General features: G+C 32.1%; 1 protein-coding gene across 1 annotated transcript in view; it reads right to left on the reverse strand.

The window, feature by feature from the left end:
- Positions 1–1,520: 1,520 nt before the first annotated feature.
- Positions 1,521–21,818, reverse strand: part of Tmem47 (transmembrane protein 47) — a 28,366-nt gene continuing 8,068 nt past the window's right edge. Inside the window, exons 2-3 of the mRNA XM_063245679.1 lie at positions 14,883–15,023; positions 1,521–4,874 (exon numbers count right to left, since the gene is read on the reverse strand). Of these exons, the coding sequence (XP_063101749.1) occupies positions 4,696–4,874; positions 14,883–15,023 (320 nt within the window). The 3' untranslated portion in view covers positions 1,521–4,695. The remainder of the gene's footprint in view (positions 4,875–14,882; positions 15,024–21,818) is intronic.

The raw sequence follows: 21,818 nt of genomic DNA on the forward strand, positions 1-21,818 counted from the left end.
TAGCAGTTAGAAATCTAAGGACGTCCAAAGTTTTATAAAGAAAACTGTTAACATTTTATTAGATGGAGTTTTTTAAATTTGCTATAATAAAACAAAATAATTGACATAGAATTTAAATTATTCAAATAAATTAGTGCTTCTTGTGAAAACATTCTAAGCACTTTTTCTAATTATTTGTCCTTTTAATTTTTCATTTAATCTTGCACTTCTAAAGTTATTGGCAGAAAAGTCCTAAAATGAAAATGTGATGTTAATATTTGAATATTGAATACACAATATTACCTCTATTTTCTAATCAGAATGATTTTTAAATAATTGAAATGGAATATTCTTGAAATAATATAATACAAAGTTGACTTAATAAAATAGGTGGCTCACAGGCTGTATGGTCATTGTGAAAAAGTAACTGGGAATTGCTTTCCTGTAGGTTCACAGTGAAATTTTTCAATATCGTTTTCCCTTGTCAAATCCTAGAGAAATTATGTGTGTTTTCTAAAATCAGAAAAACTGTCATAGATAATTACCAGGCAACGTATGTTCTCATGAGCAAATCACATGAGAATTCTCTATGAAAACAAATGCACTTATATTAAAAACATCACTCATCAAATTAATAAGGCTACTCTATCAAATTACAATATAAGGCCATTGAAAACAGGAAAAAAACAGAAATATTGAGAACGTTAGAATCCATAATATGCTTACCTTTTAAAGTCTGATATGAAATGAACCAAAAGCTTACAGGTGACTTACAATATTTTCTTTTTAGCATAAAAACTGTATAGTCCTCAAAATTTAATGGCTCATGGGACATGTTTTTATATTTTATATCCCAACTGATTTTTTCAAGGCAAGAAAGTCTGCACAATTGTGTACGGCTCTATTAGTATTTTCAGGAAGATTTTGGTATATGCACAATTGAATTCTATGACATATCTAATTTGTATCCTGTGCATTTATACACTTGCAAGGGTAAGAACAAACTTTGATTTAATAAATTTTCACACATGAATACACACATAGGCACATGCACAAGAAGATGTACTAAATATTTAGAATGCCTCTTTAAGATGGAGGTAAGCATGCTTTATACTCAATAAAAACTTAAAACTACACAAAGCTTAGTACTTGTATCACTCTTTTGCTACTTCTAATCGTGTTAGCCTACACTATATTTCCTTTATGTGCACTTAAAACATAAAGTTGAAAAACATTTAATGATATTCCTTTTATCATGGATACTGCATATAACTGAACAGAAGGGTCTGGATGAATTTGAAAGAACAACTAAATTTTGGGGAGTCTGGAAGATAGCACAGTGGTAGAATGTTCGTCTAGCATGTACAGGGCCTTGGGTTCAATCACAAGCACCACAAAAAAATATTTATGAAAAACATGTACTATTAACCTTTGTTTTCTGAATCATACATATTTTAAAGGAGAAAGTCAATTGAAGACATGTAATACAGAAGTCTTGACAAAGGATATACATAGTAGAGAAGGCACAAAGTCAAACCATATCAGTGAAACCACTTTATTTTTATTTTTTCCACATAGATAACTTCATGTCAACTACAAAAATCATAAAATGAGTAACTGATCATGAAACTGCAAACTGAAAGTCACTGGAGCAATAAACAGGTTTCCCCCAGATGATTGTTATAAAAAGTAACCAGGATACTATAAATTCATATTTAAGTAACAAACATGTTATACAGCCAAAAATAATAAATAAAGAATAGCAATAGAGAAATTAATAGCATAAACAGCATGAAGTATATTTTATTTTTAAGAGAGATGAAATTTCTAGGCACAGTTTTAGGCATTAAAGAGGACACAGAGGCATAGGTTAGTGTGCGCTGCTCTGTACAAAAATACAGTCTGAATAAATTACATTGCTAGCCGTACAATTAAACATCACTTACCAATCAGTTCATTGCATTTTAATAATATACAGGTACATGCTAATCCATATATATCATTTATATTTCAAACACATAAGTCTTTCTATATTTATGTCTTTAAAATTTACATGTTGAACTTACAAAAAGCTGAATACTTGTACAAGAAATCCAAATAACTAGCCCTGCTGAGTAATTATATATATATACATATACATACATACATATATATATATATATATATATATATATATATATATATATTCTAACACAAACAATGAGTTGTGGTTAAGTTTTGCTTAAGAAAAAATGAAACAAATCTAAAGCTACAAAAACATTAATGTAGGTAAAACTCCACTTGTGTTTATTCTGATAGACAATAATATTTTGTATAAGCAACAAGTCTCCTATTGTACTGAGCTTTGTTAGTAATGAAACACTTCCAAATATTAGTGATGGTAGAAATGTAACACTGGCTGGATTTCCATTGGGAATGGAAAAACTACCGAAGAAATGCTCTCAGTAAACTGCAAATATGTATGCCTCAATGTATAGCATATTCTGTCATTGCCAAGCATGTCATATTGACAGAGAATGAAAACTTGATATGATGATATTGGTTCTAACAGAACATTGCATCTTCTACTACTCTGCCCAAGAAAAGTGCCTCACTGATGTCAGCACCAAAGTACTGTTCTTACACTATTCTCATTGGTGTGTTTAGTAACCAACATCGAACTATTTTTATTTCTCATGCTGTTCTGAAAATATGCAATTAACTTCATGTGAGTCTGCACTAGATTTTACTATTTCTCAAGAAGATTGCTTCTAAATATTCTACAATACTATCTTTCTGGAAAACTTCCACTCATAGTTTCTTTTGATTCTTTACAGAATCATATACTTTTATAAAGATTTCTCTCTAGCATACACATTTGTTTATCATTACTAAAATAAGAATAAGCCTGGTACTTCATTTACTTTTTTGATTCTGTAGAAAATTCACTATGTAAGTGGCATTTTTGGCAATGGAATAATAAAATAATTTCACTGGGTGGGAACCGCTGTCTGGCAACCATTTATTTAAGATAAGTGAAAAGCAGAACTCTGCTCTGGGAGGTAAAGCTCATTATCAAATACTCTTGATGTGGTCCTGCTTGCAATGGTTTTTGCAATATAATAGTAAATGGATATGTTTCAAGTTATTTTTCCAATGCTTCTTTCTGCAAGAGGGTTAAACCATAGCATACTGCTTTAGTGACTTTGTTAACAAAAATAATTATTCATAACTTTTATATTAGAATCATATATTTCTATAAAAATAGGTTTACAATTAAACTATTGAAATTTTCATATTAAACAGGATTAATTCAAGTTTGCAGTGTGAGATTAGCTGCAAACTTCTTCCATATTATTGGTATTTCCTTCCATTAAACAGTGAGTAAATTATTTCCCTAACACAAATCCATCATAATTGTGTGTACAAATTAGCCCATCAGTTAATTCCAGTGGGCCAGGTAATAATCAAATGAATTCTATTCTTCTACCAAGACATTTTAGACATTTATATAAATCTATCACTATCTGTTTAAATGAAGACATTTAAAATACTTGCCAAAAATAGCAGCCATCTATTTTAATGAATTTTACACAAAGTGATCATCCTTACTGCTACTTTCTTTTCAACTACAGTGCTTAGGGAAGAATTGTTCCTTTTCATATTAACACCATTTCAATTTTTCTTCTTAGGCAATTCTATTTATACTTTCCAATTAAATAGTAGAGAACATAGAGCAAAAGCATTAAGGTATATGCACTTCTATATGGTAAAATAGTGTGAAAACCAATCTAAGTCTCTTAATACATACAAGGTTAGTGTTCAAACCACTTCACTAGAGCAAATATTAATTTTATGTATAATTGGTAAATGCATGTGTAGGGTGAGGGAACAACTTATTATCATTCATACTAACGGTTCACCTTCTATAAAAATATTTGTTTGTTACATATGCACAGTTGTTTGCTGCAATGTCTGATAAATGATTTAAAGGGTACAAATGCGACTCATGCATATTTGTTTCTAATTGCCCCAGGGAAAGCAGAGACCCTCAATTTTCCCCTCTTCTTTAAAAGTCTGAAGAACAATTTCTAACCAGATAATGAAAAGCACATGTCTTTAAATCTTGACTTCCTTTAAAAAGGATATGCTGATTGCTAAATCCTAGCCTCCCATTAAGAAAATATTCTTCAAAGTGGAATGTGTACCATTAACTAGTTATATTCACAATACCCAAATGATGCCCAAGGGCAGTTCACTTTTCAATAGCTCACTCAGTTACCAACAACCAATATAGTCATTGGGTGGGATAAGCAGGTGATACAGGATTTAACAGTGGAATCCTTATCAGAGCAAAGAACTTCTAAATATTGCTTATGCCAGCTGCTTCCCTGCAGGCAATAAGAGATTCAGGCAATTTTCATTCCAACTAGTTTCTCACAATAGTTGCTGTCATACAGACCCTTCACTTGTCAAGAAAAATGACATGAACATATTGGAAGTTTGCTGCATTTGCCTATGTCTAATCAGCTCTCTTAATTTGTGCAGGTCCCTAAAATGGATGTAAAAGCTGGTTATGACACTGACAGCCAAGAGGCAAAGAATATTAAATCAAATGAGCAAACTGCTTGATGCTCCACAAGTGTTTTAGAAAATAGTTAGAAAAGATGCAGATGTAATTCTTTTGTTGGATGTTTTTTTTTTTTCTTTTTTTTTTTCCAAATTTGAGACTCGGTATTAGTAGTAGTCTTCATAGTTCTTAGGGTTCAGGCAATAAAGGATGGCACCCCCAAATGAAAATATAGTTGCACCCCAGGCCAGGCCATAACCCCAGTTGAACTCATGATAAATTTTCAAGCTCACAGTTTCAATGAACTTGATTGGGTAAAGGACAAGGCTGCAAACCTGTAAAACAACTAAAAGACAAAATCAAAATTAGAAAATGTGTACAGGAAGTAGAACAATGTAAACATATACATATGTATGATGGCTACTTTTTAATCAAAAGCCAAAAATATTAAATACTGTTTATTTTAGATGGTATACTTTAAAATGTTACCAATTTTCTATTTAATCACTTTATAATATGGTAATAATTATCCTATTAATAATTACTGAATCAGTAGTTGATGAAACAATTAGTATACTTTATGAAAGATACAAATAATCCTCAACTTATAAACACATATACAATTATCAGTACAATGACAAGTAGTATTAATTAAGCTACATTGTTCTATTATGCAAAACCTGTAAATAGAACCCTGAATAGTAATGTAAATTCAAATTAAATTCCTGTTCATGTGCCTGAAGAACTGGGGAATTCATATTCACTTCTACTGATTAAACTGGGTAATCAGTGATTCAAGATGCTTTTGTGGTTATTATTGTTTCTCAAACATCTAACTCAACCTTGTAACCAGTTGTTTCTGACCTGAGTACAATCAAAGTTTGACCCTTGTGAGTGCTAGGCAAAGACTCTACCACTGAACTGCATCCCAAACCACATAAAGTTATATTGTGATATTTCTAGTTCTATTACTCTATCTCAAAACTACTTTATTTTTTTTCCTCTCATCCAGTCCATGCCTTTCATCCTGAAATAGAGGCTCTGTAAATCAGTGTAGAGATTTCCTAAAGAATTGAAATCAAAATTTCCATCTCACGTAGCTATTTTTCCTTCTAAGTATCTATACAAAAGAGTTAAAGATATCATATAACAGTAATCCATACATACCTATATTTGTAGCAGCACTATTCATAATAACTAAATATTGGAAGTAGCCAGTATGTCCAATAATAAATGGATAAACAAAATGTATTTATGCACAATGGAGAACTACTCGGCGAGTAAAAAGGACGAAAAAGTTACTTGACACAACTAATTATGCTCTTTCTGTTACATGCAAGAGAATATATTTACGTATCTGTTTCCTGCCTACTTTCAAAAAATAATGAACTTAATGAAGACATACGAAATAATGGCACTGAAAAACCTAGGCTACTACGGAATTTAGTTAATATTTTTCAGGTAGATCTTGATTTCTAGTCAGGACTAAATGACAAAAGCAATGAGTCATGTTTAATAAAACAAACTAATTAATCAGGAAAGGAAGGGAAAGAAGCTTTTTTTTAACCATCTAAAATTAGAATGGTATACATGCTGTGGATATTTTCATATGGGAGACACTAGATTACATAAGAAATGATGTAACTTTTTAAATCCATAAATTCTTATTGGATCTGTTATTACATAATTTGCATTTTATTTAAATCAGTTGGAACTTATGGACTGAATCTGCCTGATTCTTCAATCCTCAAAAAATAGGCAAACTTGCTGGCGAACTGCTAAATCTTGTATGCTGCTTGTTTTTAAATCAAAATGTTTTACTGAACAGAAATGCTTATTCATTTTTGTCTTGTCCACATTACAAAGTCAGAGCTAAGCAGTGGCAACATGAAGCAAAAATTATTTTTGCTTTTTGGAGCCTTATAAAAAAGTAAAAAGCCAATGCCTGGTGTTTCTTTAAAATAATTAATTCATCTTAAAAAAACTGCAAATTCCTGAAGTTCAAGAACAAAAATGTGAATAAAGAAATAGAAAAAAAAAACTGACATAGTTAAAATGTAAACACTGCAGCTGTGATATAATTTATTAAACTTTTTAAAAGGAACAATAGAATGGACAGTAACCGGAACAATATGTTTTAATTAAGATCTACTCTCATTGATTCTTTGTACCTATAAAGGATCATATTTTCAATATGATTAACATATGTAACAGTCTAACAACTATCATATATCCCTGGCATAAAACTTATGAGCAAAAGCAAATTCATGAGGGCATGATTCCTCATAATTGTTACTTTTTGTAATAATCTGAGTACACAAAAAAGGATTTTTCTGAAACTAAATAAAAGTTCTCCAAATATCTTTTCCATATACTCTGTATTTTCCTGGGCCTGCATCTGCCTACCATACTCCCATATGACTTCTGACAGTAGATGGATAAATAGGTTCACAGAAAAAGAAAATCTCATGACATCCAAAATAGAAATCACGCAACTTCTAGCTTAGAAGTCTTAGAACAAGTTTGAGGTCACTGTTAGGACTCAACTGAGTAGGTATGATAAAACCCATATTTCTGTTTTTAGCCATCGAGAGATAACCATGACCTACAAAAAACTCCAAAGTTTCTAAGCATATTTAAAAAATAAAACAAAACATTATTTCTCCTTGGATTTCTATATTCTGGTGGCTAAAATATGGATGATCCTTTCAGGATATGATTGAAGAAGGAATGTGAGTTAGTTATAGTAATTCACTTACTCATTCATCTTATAAACCCAGTGTTTAAATGAATATTTCAGTGTTTCTAAAATGATACAATCTAAGGTATCTTTGATAACAAAAGGAACAAAATTATAGAGAGGCAGTCCATTAGGAACACATGCTGAATACAATGGTAGGTACTGTTAAGAGACATGAAAATCTAAGAAAGCAAGCCCAAAGTGATGAGGGCTGCTCTTTTAGATCAAGGATGGGAAAAGGCCCCTCTAGAGAAAAGATATTTAAGCACAGAACTAAATCCAGAATGAAATGCAGGTGTAGGTTATTATAGTATGGAGTGAGCACTCAGGCTAGAGGTCACAGGTAGTACCCACTTCCTGATCCAGATGGTACTGGGTACACTGGAGAGCAAGAAAGAAGTTGTGGTTGCAGTATAAAGACTGGAGAGGGAAAGTAAAGCCTTGGAAGGGGCAGTAGTGACTGCTCATGGATAGCTTTGGGAACCATAATTAGGGCTCTTGATTTTATTCTAAGTGCTATAAGAAGTTACTTGAGGATTTTGAGCAAAGAAATAGCCAGTCTAAGTTACATTCTAAAAGTATTGCATTGCTTCTTTTGTGAACTGGCCAGGTCCTGGAGTAAGGTATTTATCTGGGTTACTTTTACTATTCATTTTGATGTGTTTTCTTTAGCAAATATTTGGCTTCCCAGGTATAACTTAATGACATAATTTCCTGAAAGTGGAAAAACAACTCTGCCAGGGTCCAGTGGCATATTCTCCTGAAGAGCTTTCTCACATCTTTATTGTATTTGAGCCAGACAAAAATTATTCTAAAATGCTTTATGCCTCTGAATTTTTTTACTTTCTGAAATGAAAAATACATGTAATTGAAAAATGCCTGTAATAGAAAAACTAAAAAATGCAAACTTGCTTTAAAATTTTCCCAATTTAACAAAGTATACAGACACAGGTAAAACATGTATATATGCCCCTCATAAATTCTGAAGGGGGAATGGAACTAGAGGCTAGAAGTCAAGATAATGTCATCATATTATATTTCTACTTTACTACCAAACAATGAAATACAATGGACACTGGGTATGCTACTTCCTATGCTATTAGAGACACATAGGTGAGGTTATGGAGCATTTCAAAGTTTGAAGACACTGGATTCATTTCATGCTTCCCAAACTTTGTTTTTTGAAAAGAGGCAATAATAACTAATAAACTGTATGGACAGAAACATGACAGGAACTTAAAGTACTAATTTTTAATTTTTTTCTATTTTAAAGGGGTATTCTTCCATGTTTTCCATATTAAAATATTCAAAACACTCAATATAGCAATATTCAATATTTTTCTAAGGTAAATATTTCAACATTGCAACCAATATTTATTGGATGCTCATTGGGTTTTACAAGAGGATAAGATGGTGGTATAGATCCACAGGTAAGTATAAAATCAAATGTTCAATAGCAGAAACTGACACATGTATTTATTAACCATTCAAAATACATTTACTGAATTTCAATGATATGTTAAATACTAACCCTTCTTACAAAAAGAAAAGGGAGTTTCAGAAAGGAAGCAATGTCTGAACTGGTTCTTGAAGGATGAATAGGATTTGGTTAGAGGAAAAGGATGAAAAGACCTTCAGGAAAAACCACCAATCTATATAGATTGGAGGTATGACAGTGTGTCTACAGACAATTAACATGGGTGGAATGAAGGGTAACGTACAGGGACACGTTTGACTCAGACTATAAAATGCTTTTTGTGTAACATAAAATAATAGATTTTTTCTGTTTCTCTAGAGACATCTGAGATGCCCCTGAAAGTGTAGACACTGCTGGTATCTATTCTTAAATACTCATTCACAGCACTTCAGCACAAGCTAATCTGACTTCCAATTGTTTCCAAATAGTTTTCTTCCCTAAGTTTCCTCTGGCCACTTAAGCTACTATATACTTGTCCTTGGAGCAGACCAAAAGTTCTGGAATATTTATAGTGCTGTCCCTCAATCACAGCCAGTGGCCCTTACCAATGATTCATAGTAGTGGATATTTGAATACCTCGGCCCCTTAAGTCCTTCAAACGAAGTAATTTTGTAGTATATGTTCCAGACTGCTTCCTAGTTTCTCCAGGAAAACTGAAGGCTAGCAGTTTCTGCTTTCAAGTAAAAAATGTACTCTCTTTTGATTGTCTTCTAATACTTTCTAATGTTTTATATTCCTTATTATGTCCCTTCTTTTTTTCCCCAAGTAAAATAGCTATACTTAGTTCTTTGTGTTAGGGACTGTTTCTGTGAAAACTAAGGTGTTAAATAACAAGATCAGATTTGTATTTCAGAAACAAACCTCATTATGTTTGTGTGTAATACAGACCACATGGGAAAAAGAGTATAAAAATCACAGGTCCCCTGGAGGTCAGTTAGTGCCTGGGTTCCTACGTACAGTGATGAATAAGATGCTACAGGTGAAAAAGAAAAGGAATGTAAAGAAAAGCTCTAAAAAATTAGTGCATAATTAGACCCTAGGAAAGAAAAATGAAGGACTCACACAAACATATTAAGTAAGATAGTATTACCACAGAAGAATAAAACAAAGAAAGGAAGACCAAATTTGGGAGCTGACTTACCACTTGAGGAATAGGTGTATCCTCAAACAAGATAATGATGGTGTAGGAAAAGAAAGGACAGACTGATGAGATAACTGACAGGCATTATCAGCCAAGATTTACATAAAGAAAATATAGAATTCACATAAAGAAAATGACAATTTAGAGAACAAAAACATTGCTCATAAACAACATTGAAGCCAACAATCTTCTATAACTACTGAAAGTAGTAGTATGAATTTAATTAGTAGGCAATGATATTGTGAATTATACCAAAGTATAGTTTGATATTAGTACATGGGAAGTAACATGGCATCCTAGGACCTGTAAGTAGAAGTCCTCCCTTTAAGTTTCAAATCTAGGATGGACATCATTTTTTGTGCCAAAGTCTAGACTCAAAATGACTGTCCATCTCATTGAAACTCACAGGATGGTAACAATGTGTGCAAAACACAAGCCTCTCACAAAACACAATTAAGAGATGGAAATACATTGAAGGAGCTTGAAACAAAATTATTATTCCACTGTTTCACATAAATAATTACCTGCAGGAGGCTTTTCACAGATATAACAAAACAGAACCATCTTTAATAATGCTGTATAATAAATGAAGATTATGTAAATAAGATTTAAATTAGAAAACTGAAATTTTTTTGTAATTTATATTAAAAGTCTTGGGGGAAAAAATGAAACACTCATCACAAATAGCTGCAGAGTAAAAAAAAAAAAAAAAAAAACAAAAACCTGCAGTCAGTTCAAAACTAGATAATAAAGAAGAAAACCAAGAGAAAAATCTATCTAATTTCTCCAAGTCTAGTGAAGAGCACTGAGGGCCATTTATCAGAATCACATCATATTTTATCTGTCACATTCAGTGACACAAAAAGAAATGTGCTGTAGTAAACTCCAATGAAAACATACATAGCTTTCATTACGTGGTATGGTTCAGTCATGCTCCACTGATCAGGTTGTGGGTTTTATGGCTTAAAAGTGCTGATTTCCTTCAGGTCTTGCTGCTGAGAGATGGAACACCAAAAGTTACAGGATGTATTCTAACTGTAGTACAAAGTTGGCAAGTGAATTCAAAATTAAAGCTGGTCCTTCTTCTGGTTTTTCCACATGTGATATGCGCCCAAGGAAAGATGACTCATGAACGTTCACTTAGGCTTTCAAGTCAGCTAGATTCCCTGAATTTAAACTGTGACTCTCCAACTTAGTAGTTGGACAATGCTGGGAAATTACTTAACCTATCTGAGCCTGTTTCTTCATTGATACAGGAATTTTAAGATTATTTTATCAGAAATAGTTTATGTTAAGTATCTATGGCATATGGTAGGTGTTAAATTATTATTATTGGCATTATTATTATAGATGAAATTTGATTCTGAAATCATGATTTCCAAGACTGGTAAAAGAGTTATAAAAATGGGACAATGGTTTATATAGTCTGTAATAATAGTTATACTCAAATATTTCAAGGAAAAAGACATTATGGTAGCTACTGTTATGTTGGGTTATCTTGTGGTGAAACACTATGTTGCTTAAATTGTTCTGTTCTGACCTGTGTTATTATGTTGTTATGTACTCTTTTATCTTAATCTCCTTCTTCTTTTAATTTTTTAATAAAAAAAAATAGCTGTTAGCTCTGCTAATACTGTTAAAGCAGGTAACAACCCCTTCCCAAATGAAAGACTTCAAACAAAAGAAAAAATAAAATCTTTAAATTCTCTCTAGCTGTCTTTATGGATTTAGTCTTCCGTTTTCATTATAAACCCTTAGAAGTTTTTATCTAACATCAAGATATTATATACTTGCATGGGGGAGATATCTGACATTTATTAAATAAGTGAATAAAATATTTAAAATTTTTTAAAAAGTTTGGTAACTATTATTTGTAACTGTTTTTGTCCTACTTATTTGATTGCGCAAAACATGCTGATTCATAAGCCCGAAAACAGAAATAGTTTTTGAAAACAGGAACTATAATTATTTACATGATTGTTATTGTCCATCAAATTATAAGCCACAGCCACATGCTTTAGTCATCTTTCATCATCCATTCAAAAACTATTGAGTGGCTATGAGTACCAAGTACAATACATGGTATTGAATTAAGCAAGTATAGAGTTCTGGATAGAGCTATTTCCAAGTAGTAATGTTTCCTGGTTTTTATGTACTACTGCATATCTCAGAAGAAGAAACAAAAGAACATTTTTTGTTGAGATAAACATTCTCTGTACATGCAAACACCAAAGTATCACTTACTGTCACAAGGTTAATGTTACTTTCCAAAAAAAAAAAGAAAAGAAGTAAAATGGTAAACATTTTCAAGTAAAATGATGTAAGTAAAAGGTAAAAAGCAGCCCCAAATATGCATTTATAAAAGCTCACTAAACTAAATAAAAAGGGAGACAAACCAACTGCTTGAATAGCTACTACGAAGTAAGCAAAACAGGCAATAGTCAGATTTTCCAATTTTTCCATTACTAAGTCCAAATTAATAAGAGATTATTGTGTGCAGTTAGTATCATTTCCAAAAACCAGATATAAGCAACTAATAAAGACTTTTACAAATGGCAGAAATATTTTTATGACATATTACAAGTAACTAGTGGAGCTTCTATCTTGCTTATACCTGAAACAGACACTAAATAAGCTTTAATAATCATAATGTCAAATAAGAGTGAATAAAATTAAATTTCAGCTCCTGTACATTTTAAAAATGCAGCAGTATAAAGTTCATTTTAGGTCTCAATTGGTATAACAAAAGGATATGAATTTTGCTGCAGGGATTTTCTTCATTATTTTATAATTTATTAACATATATGGTAGAGCTAAATCAAAATCTTTATTTTGGCCCAATCTAATAATTCTAATATATGTTTATTTATAATATATTTTATATTATAACTAGTACTTATTTTTACAAATTTTTCTAAACTTGGAAAAATACAGAATTTCTAGGGAAAAATGAAAACTTCCAATTTTTAAACATGTTTATATCAGATGGTATCAACAATGAATTTATAGGTTTTACATTTACCATTATACAATATGGTAAAGTCAAAATAGAACAGTAACCAGGTATGCACAATAATATTGAATAATTATAATAAATGACTAGAATTTCTCTAATACCAATCTAAAGTGAAAAATGTTTATGTATTCTAAAATTACTTGAATCAGAATTCCAATTTTAAGCCAGATGTAGTGGCACACACCTGTAAATCCAGCAAAGACCAAAAAAAGAAACTATTCCAATTTTAAAGAGTTTTGTGTTTGTTTGAAACCAGGGATCAAACTCACAATCTTACACTTGCCAGGCAGATGCTACGCTGCTGAGCTATATTCCCAGCCCCCAAATTTCAATTTTAGATTCATATACCATCAGGCGCAATTTATCAGAAATACTATTACAACAGATTATCTAATCACTACATTTCTTAAATCCTAGCTGAAAAAACAAACTCATACTACAATTGAAATATCTAAATTATATCATTGTGACATGGAAAAAAAATGTAGTAAATCACTGAACCAGAAATAAACTAGAGAACTACAATGAATGTTTACACTTCACATTGTACTAAGTCATTTGGAATAGAGACTTTTATTACAGATGTGAGCCATAAAATGATAGTACGGTCACTTCATAAGACTTTCAAAGTATTTTCTGTAAGCATGCTTTCTAATCGATTAGCAAGTGTCCATGTTAACATTAATGTTAATTTGGTCAGTTTTACAGGCATCTTAAGACAAAACAGTCCACAATAAGTACTCAAACACTAGTTGAATGAATGTGGAGAAGAGGGAGTATTTAATAGACAAGTAGTTTATGATTTAGTTTAAGATTTAGTCACCTTGCAATCTCAGATCTAACAGTAACCACTATATGATCTTGAACATGTCATTCAAATCAGAAATATATATACTTCTTGATTCCTTCAGCACTTTGGACTTTCATTTTTAGGATACCTATGTTCAGACCAGTCTTCACATATAAACAGCAGGGGGCAGCAGAACACTTTGGATTTCATATTTTTAGCTCAAACTATCCCTTATATCCTAAGAAATTTCATCTATTCCAACCTGTGAAAAGCTTTTAAAAATCCATCTAACAGCCTAGATAGTTCTGTCAGTGTATTCATTATTGACAGTCACAGGGGCTTATTTTACAGTCTTCAAATCAGTATGACTGACAGGGCAAATTTAAAGTACCACAAGAATATTTTAACTTAAATCAAAAAGAATAATATATTCAAAGATACTTTCAAAAATTAAAATTAAAACTCATGTCAAATAATACACTGGGGTTTTAGTCCACCAGCTTCTTTTCTACATAACTATCTTTTAGTTTACTTTGGTCAATACTTCAGTTCAAGCTATGCTTTCACAAAATGCTGGTTGTTAAATTAAAAAATGTACAACTGACCTCAAACAATTAACTGATTCACTTTATATGTCATGATTTTTCAGCATAACCTTCTTTATTTTCTAAGAGATGCATGCCCTTAAGGGCAGACATTTTGGAAATGTTTTCTAGTTTCATATCAGAAGAAAAAAATGATGCTGCTTTAAGATCAAGGGGGCAGCAGAAAGAGAAAAAAGCTGACAATAAAAAGACTGTGGGTAAATACATCTGCTGAAATTCCTAGGGTGATAGGCCTGTCAAGAAGTATTATTTATTTATTGATTGATTGATTGACTGGTACCGGGGATCAAACTTACGGTGTTGCACTCTCCAGGCAGGTGCTTGAGCTAAATCCCCAGCCCAAGAAGTATTATTTATTCTCATTTTAGTTAAAACTCTGGAGGTTGCCACTGTGTTCTGGAAATGCTTAACATTTTGAAAACTGATATTATGAAAAACCTTCAGCTAATTCATCTTAAAATATAAGAAATGCCACTCTATTTTTATGTAACATACGAAACACATACTGCTTCCCATTAGGAAGGGAGGATGGTAGAAAACTTCACAAAACTTTAATATTGGATTGAAAGTAATCAATATATTTACCTGCTGCAAAAAGCATAACAGCAACAGGTCTGTAGAAGCGCCTTCGGGATCCCACGCAGATAGAAATCAAACCAACCAGGAATGCAATGAGAATGATGGCTGCACCACCCAAGAGTAAGGCCAGAGTAGCGATCTGCCAATCTGGAAAGAAAAAAACAAAGGCATTGCTTTTAAGCAGCAAGTCCTCAAAGGATCAACAGAACCATGTTCAGCAGCTTTCACCTTGCTGCATTTCAATAGATGTGATTTTAATGCACATTAAACATAGTTTGGGGTATGAAAAGTTTTCAAACAAAAATTAATATTAATGTTCTTATTCAGAAATGGCCCCTATGCTAAGTTCAGCAGTTTTTAGACAAAAGGGTTCACCATGCTTCTCTTTCCAGTACTCTATTTAGTATTCATGTTAAATCAAGTATCCCCTCTGTGACCTATTTTCAATATTATGATTTAAATTTTTATGGAGCTATAAAGTTCACAAATCTTAAATACAGGAAGGATATGACTATATATAATACATAAATTTAGTATGTAATTTATACATCAACATAACCATTTGCATTAAGATCTATAGTTCCATCATTAGAAAGTTACTTTGTGTTCCTCCCAGTCAGTAACTAAACTCTCACACTTCTGTGACTGACAACATGTTATCACTACTATGAATTAGTTTAATTTTAACTGATCAAAAAAAAAATATGAACTCTTGTGCCTGGCATTCAAGTCTCTGAAATTTATCCACGTTGCTGTGTATGTTAGTATGCAGCACATTCTTTTGATTGCTGTTCTCTTCTTAGAAAGCCTTCTTTCACACCACAAAAAATTGTCCAAGTTTTTATTTTCCTTCCTTTCACTAAAACAATCCTCTAGCCAATTAGCAGAAGAACTTGTTGCTGTTTATGTTTCTTCCTCACTTTCATCTTGTCCCTATCTCACTGCCATATTTACAAATCATAGGACTAGGTTTTTTAAAATTATTCACAGAAAGCCAGAATGGATTCTTAATGGCCTTTCACCCTCTTTATTTATATAAAAAAAAGTAGTCCTGACCACTTGCTATGTGCAAGTCTCTGTAAGTGGAATACATCAGAACCATATCATGCAGAATAAAAAGTAAACCTTAACGAATGCAGTTGACATTTTCTATACAATAAAATTATGGTCATAATATGACAAAAAAAACTAGCCTAATGTTGATAACTTATTTTTTCCCTTCCTGCCCTCCCCCCAACTTTCTCCTTAGGTTTATTTCCATATCTACATGTACTCTACTCTGTTTTTTATCATTTGTACTTTATTTTGCTCATTAAAATTGCATTTTAGGTTTCCGAGATATGAGAAACCATACAATATTTGACCTTTTGTGCTTGATGCATTTCAGTTAACATTACAGTCTCAAGTCCATACAGTTAGCATTACAGTCTCAAGATCCATACATGTTTGTACAAATGATTCAAATTTATCCTACTTTATGGCTGAATTATATATATATTTCTTACCCATTCATCTGTTGATAGGCATCTGGTTGTTTCTGTAATTTAGCTACTGTGAACTGCACTGCTATAAACATGGGTACACATGTATCACTGTAATATGATGACTTTAACTCTTAGGAGACCTATATCTGGGTCAAATTGGAATTTGTAGCTCAAGGTTTCTCAGGAATCTCTATTCTGATTTCCAGTGGCAGCAGTAATTGACATTCCCATGAGCAATGTAGAACAGTTCCATTTTTTCCACATTATCACTACGGTTAAATTGTAATACATGGTGTCCAAAGTCCAGGACTCATATCTTGATGCTTTCCTCAAAACTTATCCCTGTAAACTGCAATTTTTGCTGCAGTTAGATAAAGGATTAGCAGAGGCTCTTACAAGATTTTCATTTATTTACACTTGTATATTTCTACCTCCAGCATCATTTTCTACATTTTTTCTCCTAAGAAATTCTACTTATTTCACAGGAACTCAACTAGAAATTGCACAGCAATCGGGAAAAAAATAAGGAGAAAAATAGAACAAATCTACACTTATTAAAACATGAAGACGAATCGTAAGAAAATAGCATTTTTATGCCCTCTATTTGTATCAAAGCCATATAACTTCAAACAAACATGTATCTGGCTTTTAAGTAAAAATTAAAAAGTCCAGCCACACCATGGCTTTATACTCCCTGTCAGCATGCAGCTTTGAATTAAAAAGTCAATAGAATAGTTCTTATACTTGGAAGTCTCTAAATTTTTCTGGAAAAGTTTATACATGGCATATTATTTAACATCATAGAAATCCTTCTTGAAACTTGTGTCTAAGTCAAAATTTCTGAATAAAAATATATCAAAGTTTAATTATATCAAAGCATATTCAGTTCAAAAAAAGAACAAAATCCATATATCAATGAAAATCTTGGATGGTTTGATTAAGTTGGCCTATGCTGGATACTTTCTGATTGGATTATTAGTTTTATGTAATGATTATTACTTTTGGACAATTTTACCGAACTATTTTCGATAAATAGGAATTTTTTAGTATTAGTTGTTTAAATCTAAGTAAAGGTAAATATGACAAAGCTTGTGACATTGTGTCACTCACATAAAAAAAAACAAAGTCACAACTGATTTTTTTTCATTAAGCTTTTATAGAACTTAATGCTATATTTCTATTTTCATTTGTAAACAAAAATAGAACAGTAATTAATTTTGCTCACAATTTTGTCTTAAATGTCCTTAGAGAACAGATATTATACTAGTTGCTTGCATTTTGTAAAGCTAGAAAAACAATCTGCAAAATTTCTCTAGACACCATAACAATACTTTCCACGTTTTGGGTCACTATACATGTACCTATTTAACTCTGCCATGTAGTATGGAAATAGTGAAAGAAAACATGTAAATGAATGAGTATACTTGTATTCCAATAAATCTTTATCTACAAAAGCAGATGGTAGGCTTGTTTTGACCTTCTGGCTAGATTGCTTATTGGTGATCCCTGATCTACATTTTATATCTAATTTTTAACGACCAATGTTTTTTAAGGTAAAAGCCTCTTAAACAATAAAAATTACATAATAAAGGCAAGTTGATAAGTGAGCAATAAGAGTTACAAAGTGATACTCAAAAAAGAAAACAGCAAAAAAAAAATTCCTAATTTCACACAATGTTGAATTTTCTCCAAACAGTAATACTTGACCTCATATAGAAAAATCAATAAAAATGCAATAGTGGGAAGCATAAGAATAAATTTTACTAAAAGGGACTAGAACGTAATTAGGAAAACAACCTCATGCACCACAGGAAATACTTCTAAAAAGCAGATGTATACAAGCAGTTCTGGGGTTTCTAGTAAATGTTCTGTATTTATTTTTAGTTCTGACATTGCAGCTAATATGAGAGTCACTCTGGATGCAAAGTCAACAAGGAAGGAGATTCATCAGGTTCATCCTTGCTGTGATACTGCTTCCCTTTGGTGCACAACCAGAAAAGCCATTTTATTTTTCAAGAGAGACTAGAAATGGGCCATGAATGCCAGTGTGCTGGCCAGAAGCCGGGGCTTAGACTGGAATACTGAGACCATATCCCTGGTGAGGAATGCCAAGTTTTTGAATTATTGTTGTCATATTCACTTGGAAGGATTCACTCAGGACACTTGCCTGGAATGAAAATTTGGTATAGTTAACAAGTTGGACCTCAAACAAGAAGCAAAAAAATGTGGTTAGATACAGCTACCATAAGTAACAAGGCCCACAGTACTTTTCAAGGTTTAGCCTGGGCATTTGCAGCTGAGACCAGGGTTTGTGACATCTTGTCTATCACTTAACAAGCAGAATCCATTGTTCAAACATTAGCACTAGCTGAGAGGGAAACTCAATTCAGGGACTATGTAGACTGCAGGAGATGAGGCTATGAGGAATTTAAAAAGGGAAAATATTTTATAGATATCCAGTATTAAAATAAGAGGCTGAGCTTTGTATTTATATAGATAGACATTTACTTCTTAATTGAAGTCCAACACTAGGTTTTACAACAATGTACATGGATAACATATTTTATTATATTCTATAGAACTTGGGCAATTTCAAAGTAATATTATAATAAATGGACAGAAAACTTGTGTAACCTAATGGTTTTTCCTTTAAGGCTAGCATGCCACATATACTTGCTATCCATATTCAATGTTTTCAAATTAAATGTCACATAAAGTCTGTTTTCAACTTCATTTCTTCAAAAGTCATGCATTTTAAAATTCTCATAATTTGTTAATTTCTATATCAATCTTAGTTCTTCAATTAAATCCTTACAGTAATCAGATGAAGCAGTAAGTCCTTAGAGATTTATTACTCTGCATTAGTTTTCAACATTGCTACAAATGATATACTGATACTGTAAAGGAACAGTGAATATAAACCAGCCCTGAACAACATCAATAGTTGTGGTGCTGTTTATAAAACAGCACTACTGGGAGCAATTGAAAATGGCCATTGTTCATTGGTAGGTCAGCTGATTAGAAGTCTGAATTCGTTCACCTCAATTCTTTTTTTTTCCTATCCTTTTCCTTTCCAACCTCCTGCCATCTCCTGTTCCCCCATCCATTTGAAAAATATCTCCTTACTTCCTATGTATATTTCTCTCTCTCTCTCTCTCTCTCTCTCTCTCTCTCTCTCTCTCTCTCTCTCTCAGAGGCTCTGGGATAGGTAGATATAGAGACATTTTAAATTTCTCATATAGGACAAACCACAGAATATTTAACTTTGTGTGTCTGATTTATTTAACTAAACATCATGGTCTCAGATAACATTCATTTACCTAGAAATACCTCCAGTTTATCTTTCTTTACAAGAGTAGTATGGAAAATACAATGAAAGTAGGGCTTTTGCAAATGGAAAGAAACCAAGATGTGGAAGAAGCAAGGAAGTAGGGGAGGGGTATGCAATGAAAACAAAGAGTTAAAATGTATTATGCACATGTGCAAGTCCCCATGATAAATGCAATCATTATGTACTGCAAACACCAATTTAAAAAAAGAAATCTGAATTTTTTTTCTCAGATCTGAGAGATCACGTGTTAATCAGACTCAAGGAAGTAATGGTCATTTTTGGTCTATAAACTGCTGAAACCTCAAATGGACAGGTCAGCATATCTTGTACCTGGAAGCTAAATCTAAAATGAGGCTACCATATTAAATATCAGGTCCCCTAAAAAGTACCTTGATACTATAAAACAAGGCATTTGGAATGAACCTAGGAAAGCCAAGGATTAAGGTATCTGTTTTTCTAATAATGCTTTGCATTACAGAAAATACTCTCTGTCTCTGTCTGTCTATCTGTCTGTCTGTCTATCTGTCTCTCTCTCTCTCTCTCTCTCCCCATTTTGACCTGCAGGAAGGATTTTTCTATTTTGACCTGCAGTAAGGAACTAAAAAAAATTAGGCAGTCCATGCATCATAACATCAACTCAAACATTAATATGTAACTTAGGAACTAAATTTGAGTCTTCTTTCAAGGTATTTTTATTAGCTGGCATCAGAGTTTCCAGAGTCTATAAATGCTTTAGTATTCTGCATAATCATGCTGACTTACTTTAGCAGCATGAGAGACTGGTCTGGAATTGTCACCGCATTATGAAAATTCTGTAGTTCACATTATAATTGCCCAATTGGAGAATTCTCTTTCCCTCAGGTAATACATAATCAAAATTCATTTCAAAACTTTAAGAAAAGCAAAATTTCAGTGAGGATACATTTTGCACACATTTGAGCCAAGGTCAGCGTATATCAGTGCCTAAAGCCTTTCTCCTTCTCCATCCATTTCAAACCTTTAACTTATTGAATGTTGGCTAATTTATCTATCTCTGTAGGTATTATTTATATGCTGAGATTAGTTTTACTATCACCAAATCCCTGAAAGCACAATTGCTGCTTTTTAGGAAATTAGATATAATTAAAAAGAAACAACAACAAAGAAAAACAGATTTTCAAGCTTACACATATAAAGTCTCCCTGTTTGAGTGGATAATATTCCACAAAATATATTTGATAATTTTCATGGATGATTTTCAACTTTCTATAATTCTCTATAAACACCTCCTGGTTTTCAAAAACTTTATAATCATATTCAAGTTTGTCAGACATGCAATTGTGTTTTTATCTTCAAATTCCCAAGAATAAATTACATTAAAATGATATCCATAAATTCAATCACTAACCCACCTAACATAATGCTTTTATTAGTCACCTTAACATTCTAAGTTATAAACAAATTGCCCTAATTCACTTGAGTAAACTGGACCAATTCACTTATTTAAAGCAAACATTCTGGTCTTCTAAATATCTTTATTCATTTGTTGGACATATCTGTAGCAAAACATTTTAACTCAATTATACTGGTGAAAATTTAGAAAACTATCTTAGTACTGTAAATTCCTTTATATTTTCAGGAATTGGAAATACTAGGATGGTATTTGTTTAACTGGAAGAAGTGCTGAGTTACCAAACAGTATTTCAAACCCACATGCCCTAAGTTACCTGCCTGTTCACTGAAGATGGTGTCTTTTTCCCAACTAGCACACATTGTCATAAATAATGGCATTAATTTTCATTAAATGTAACCTAAGATTTTATTTTAAGATGAATGATACATTACTTTAGAAAGAAAGGTTAAGTTGTCATATACGAAAAATGAATCAAATCAATGCTGTTATTTTTTATAAAAGGAGACTAACTATAGACTTAACAGAACACCTCCAGAACTAACTTTTTAAAGTTAGTCTGCATGAGGCAAATGAAGTAGACAAATACACTATTATTGAGGCATTTTAAACTTTGTTGTCTTGGTTAAACTGCATTCAGACCCCAAACCATTGGTTTTGCATTGATTTTCCGTTATTCTATGCTATAGACACAAACACTTCCAGAAGAATTCAGATTTTAATTTCAATAATTAAAA

This window comes from Cavia porcellus, unplaced genomic scaffold, assembly GCF_034190915.1.
Source record: "Cavia porcellus strain 051 isolate PalLab524CR breed Dunkin Hartley unplaced genomic scaffold, mCavPor4.1 scaffold_3, whole genome shotgun sequence".
NCBI lineage: Eukaryota > Metazoa > Chordata > Mammalia > Rodentia > Caviidae > Cavia > Cavia porcellus.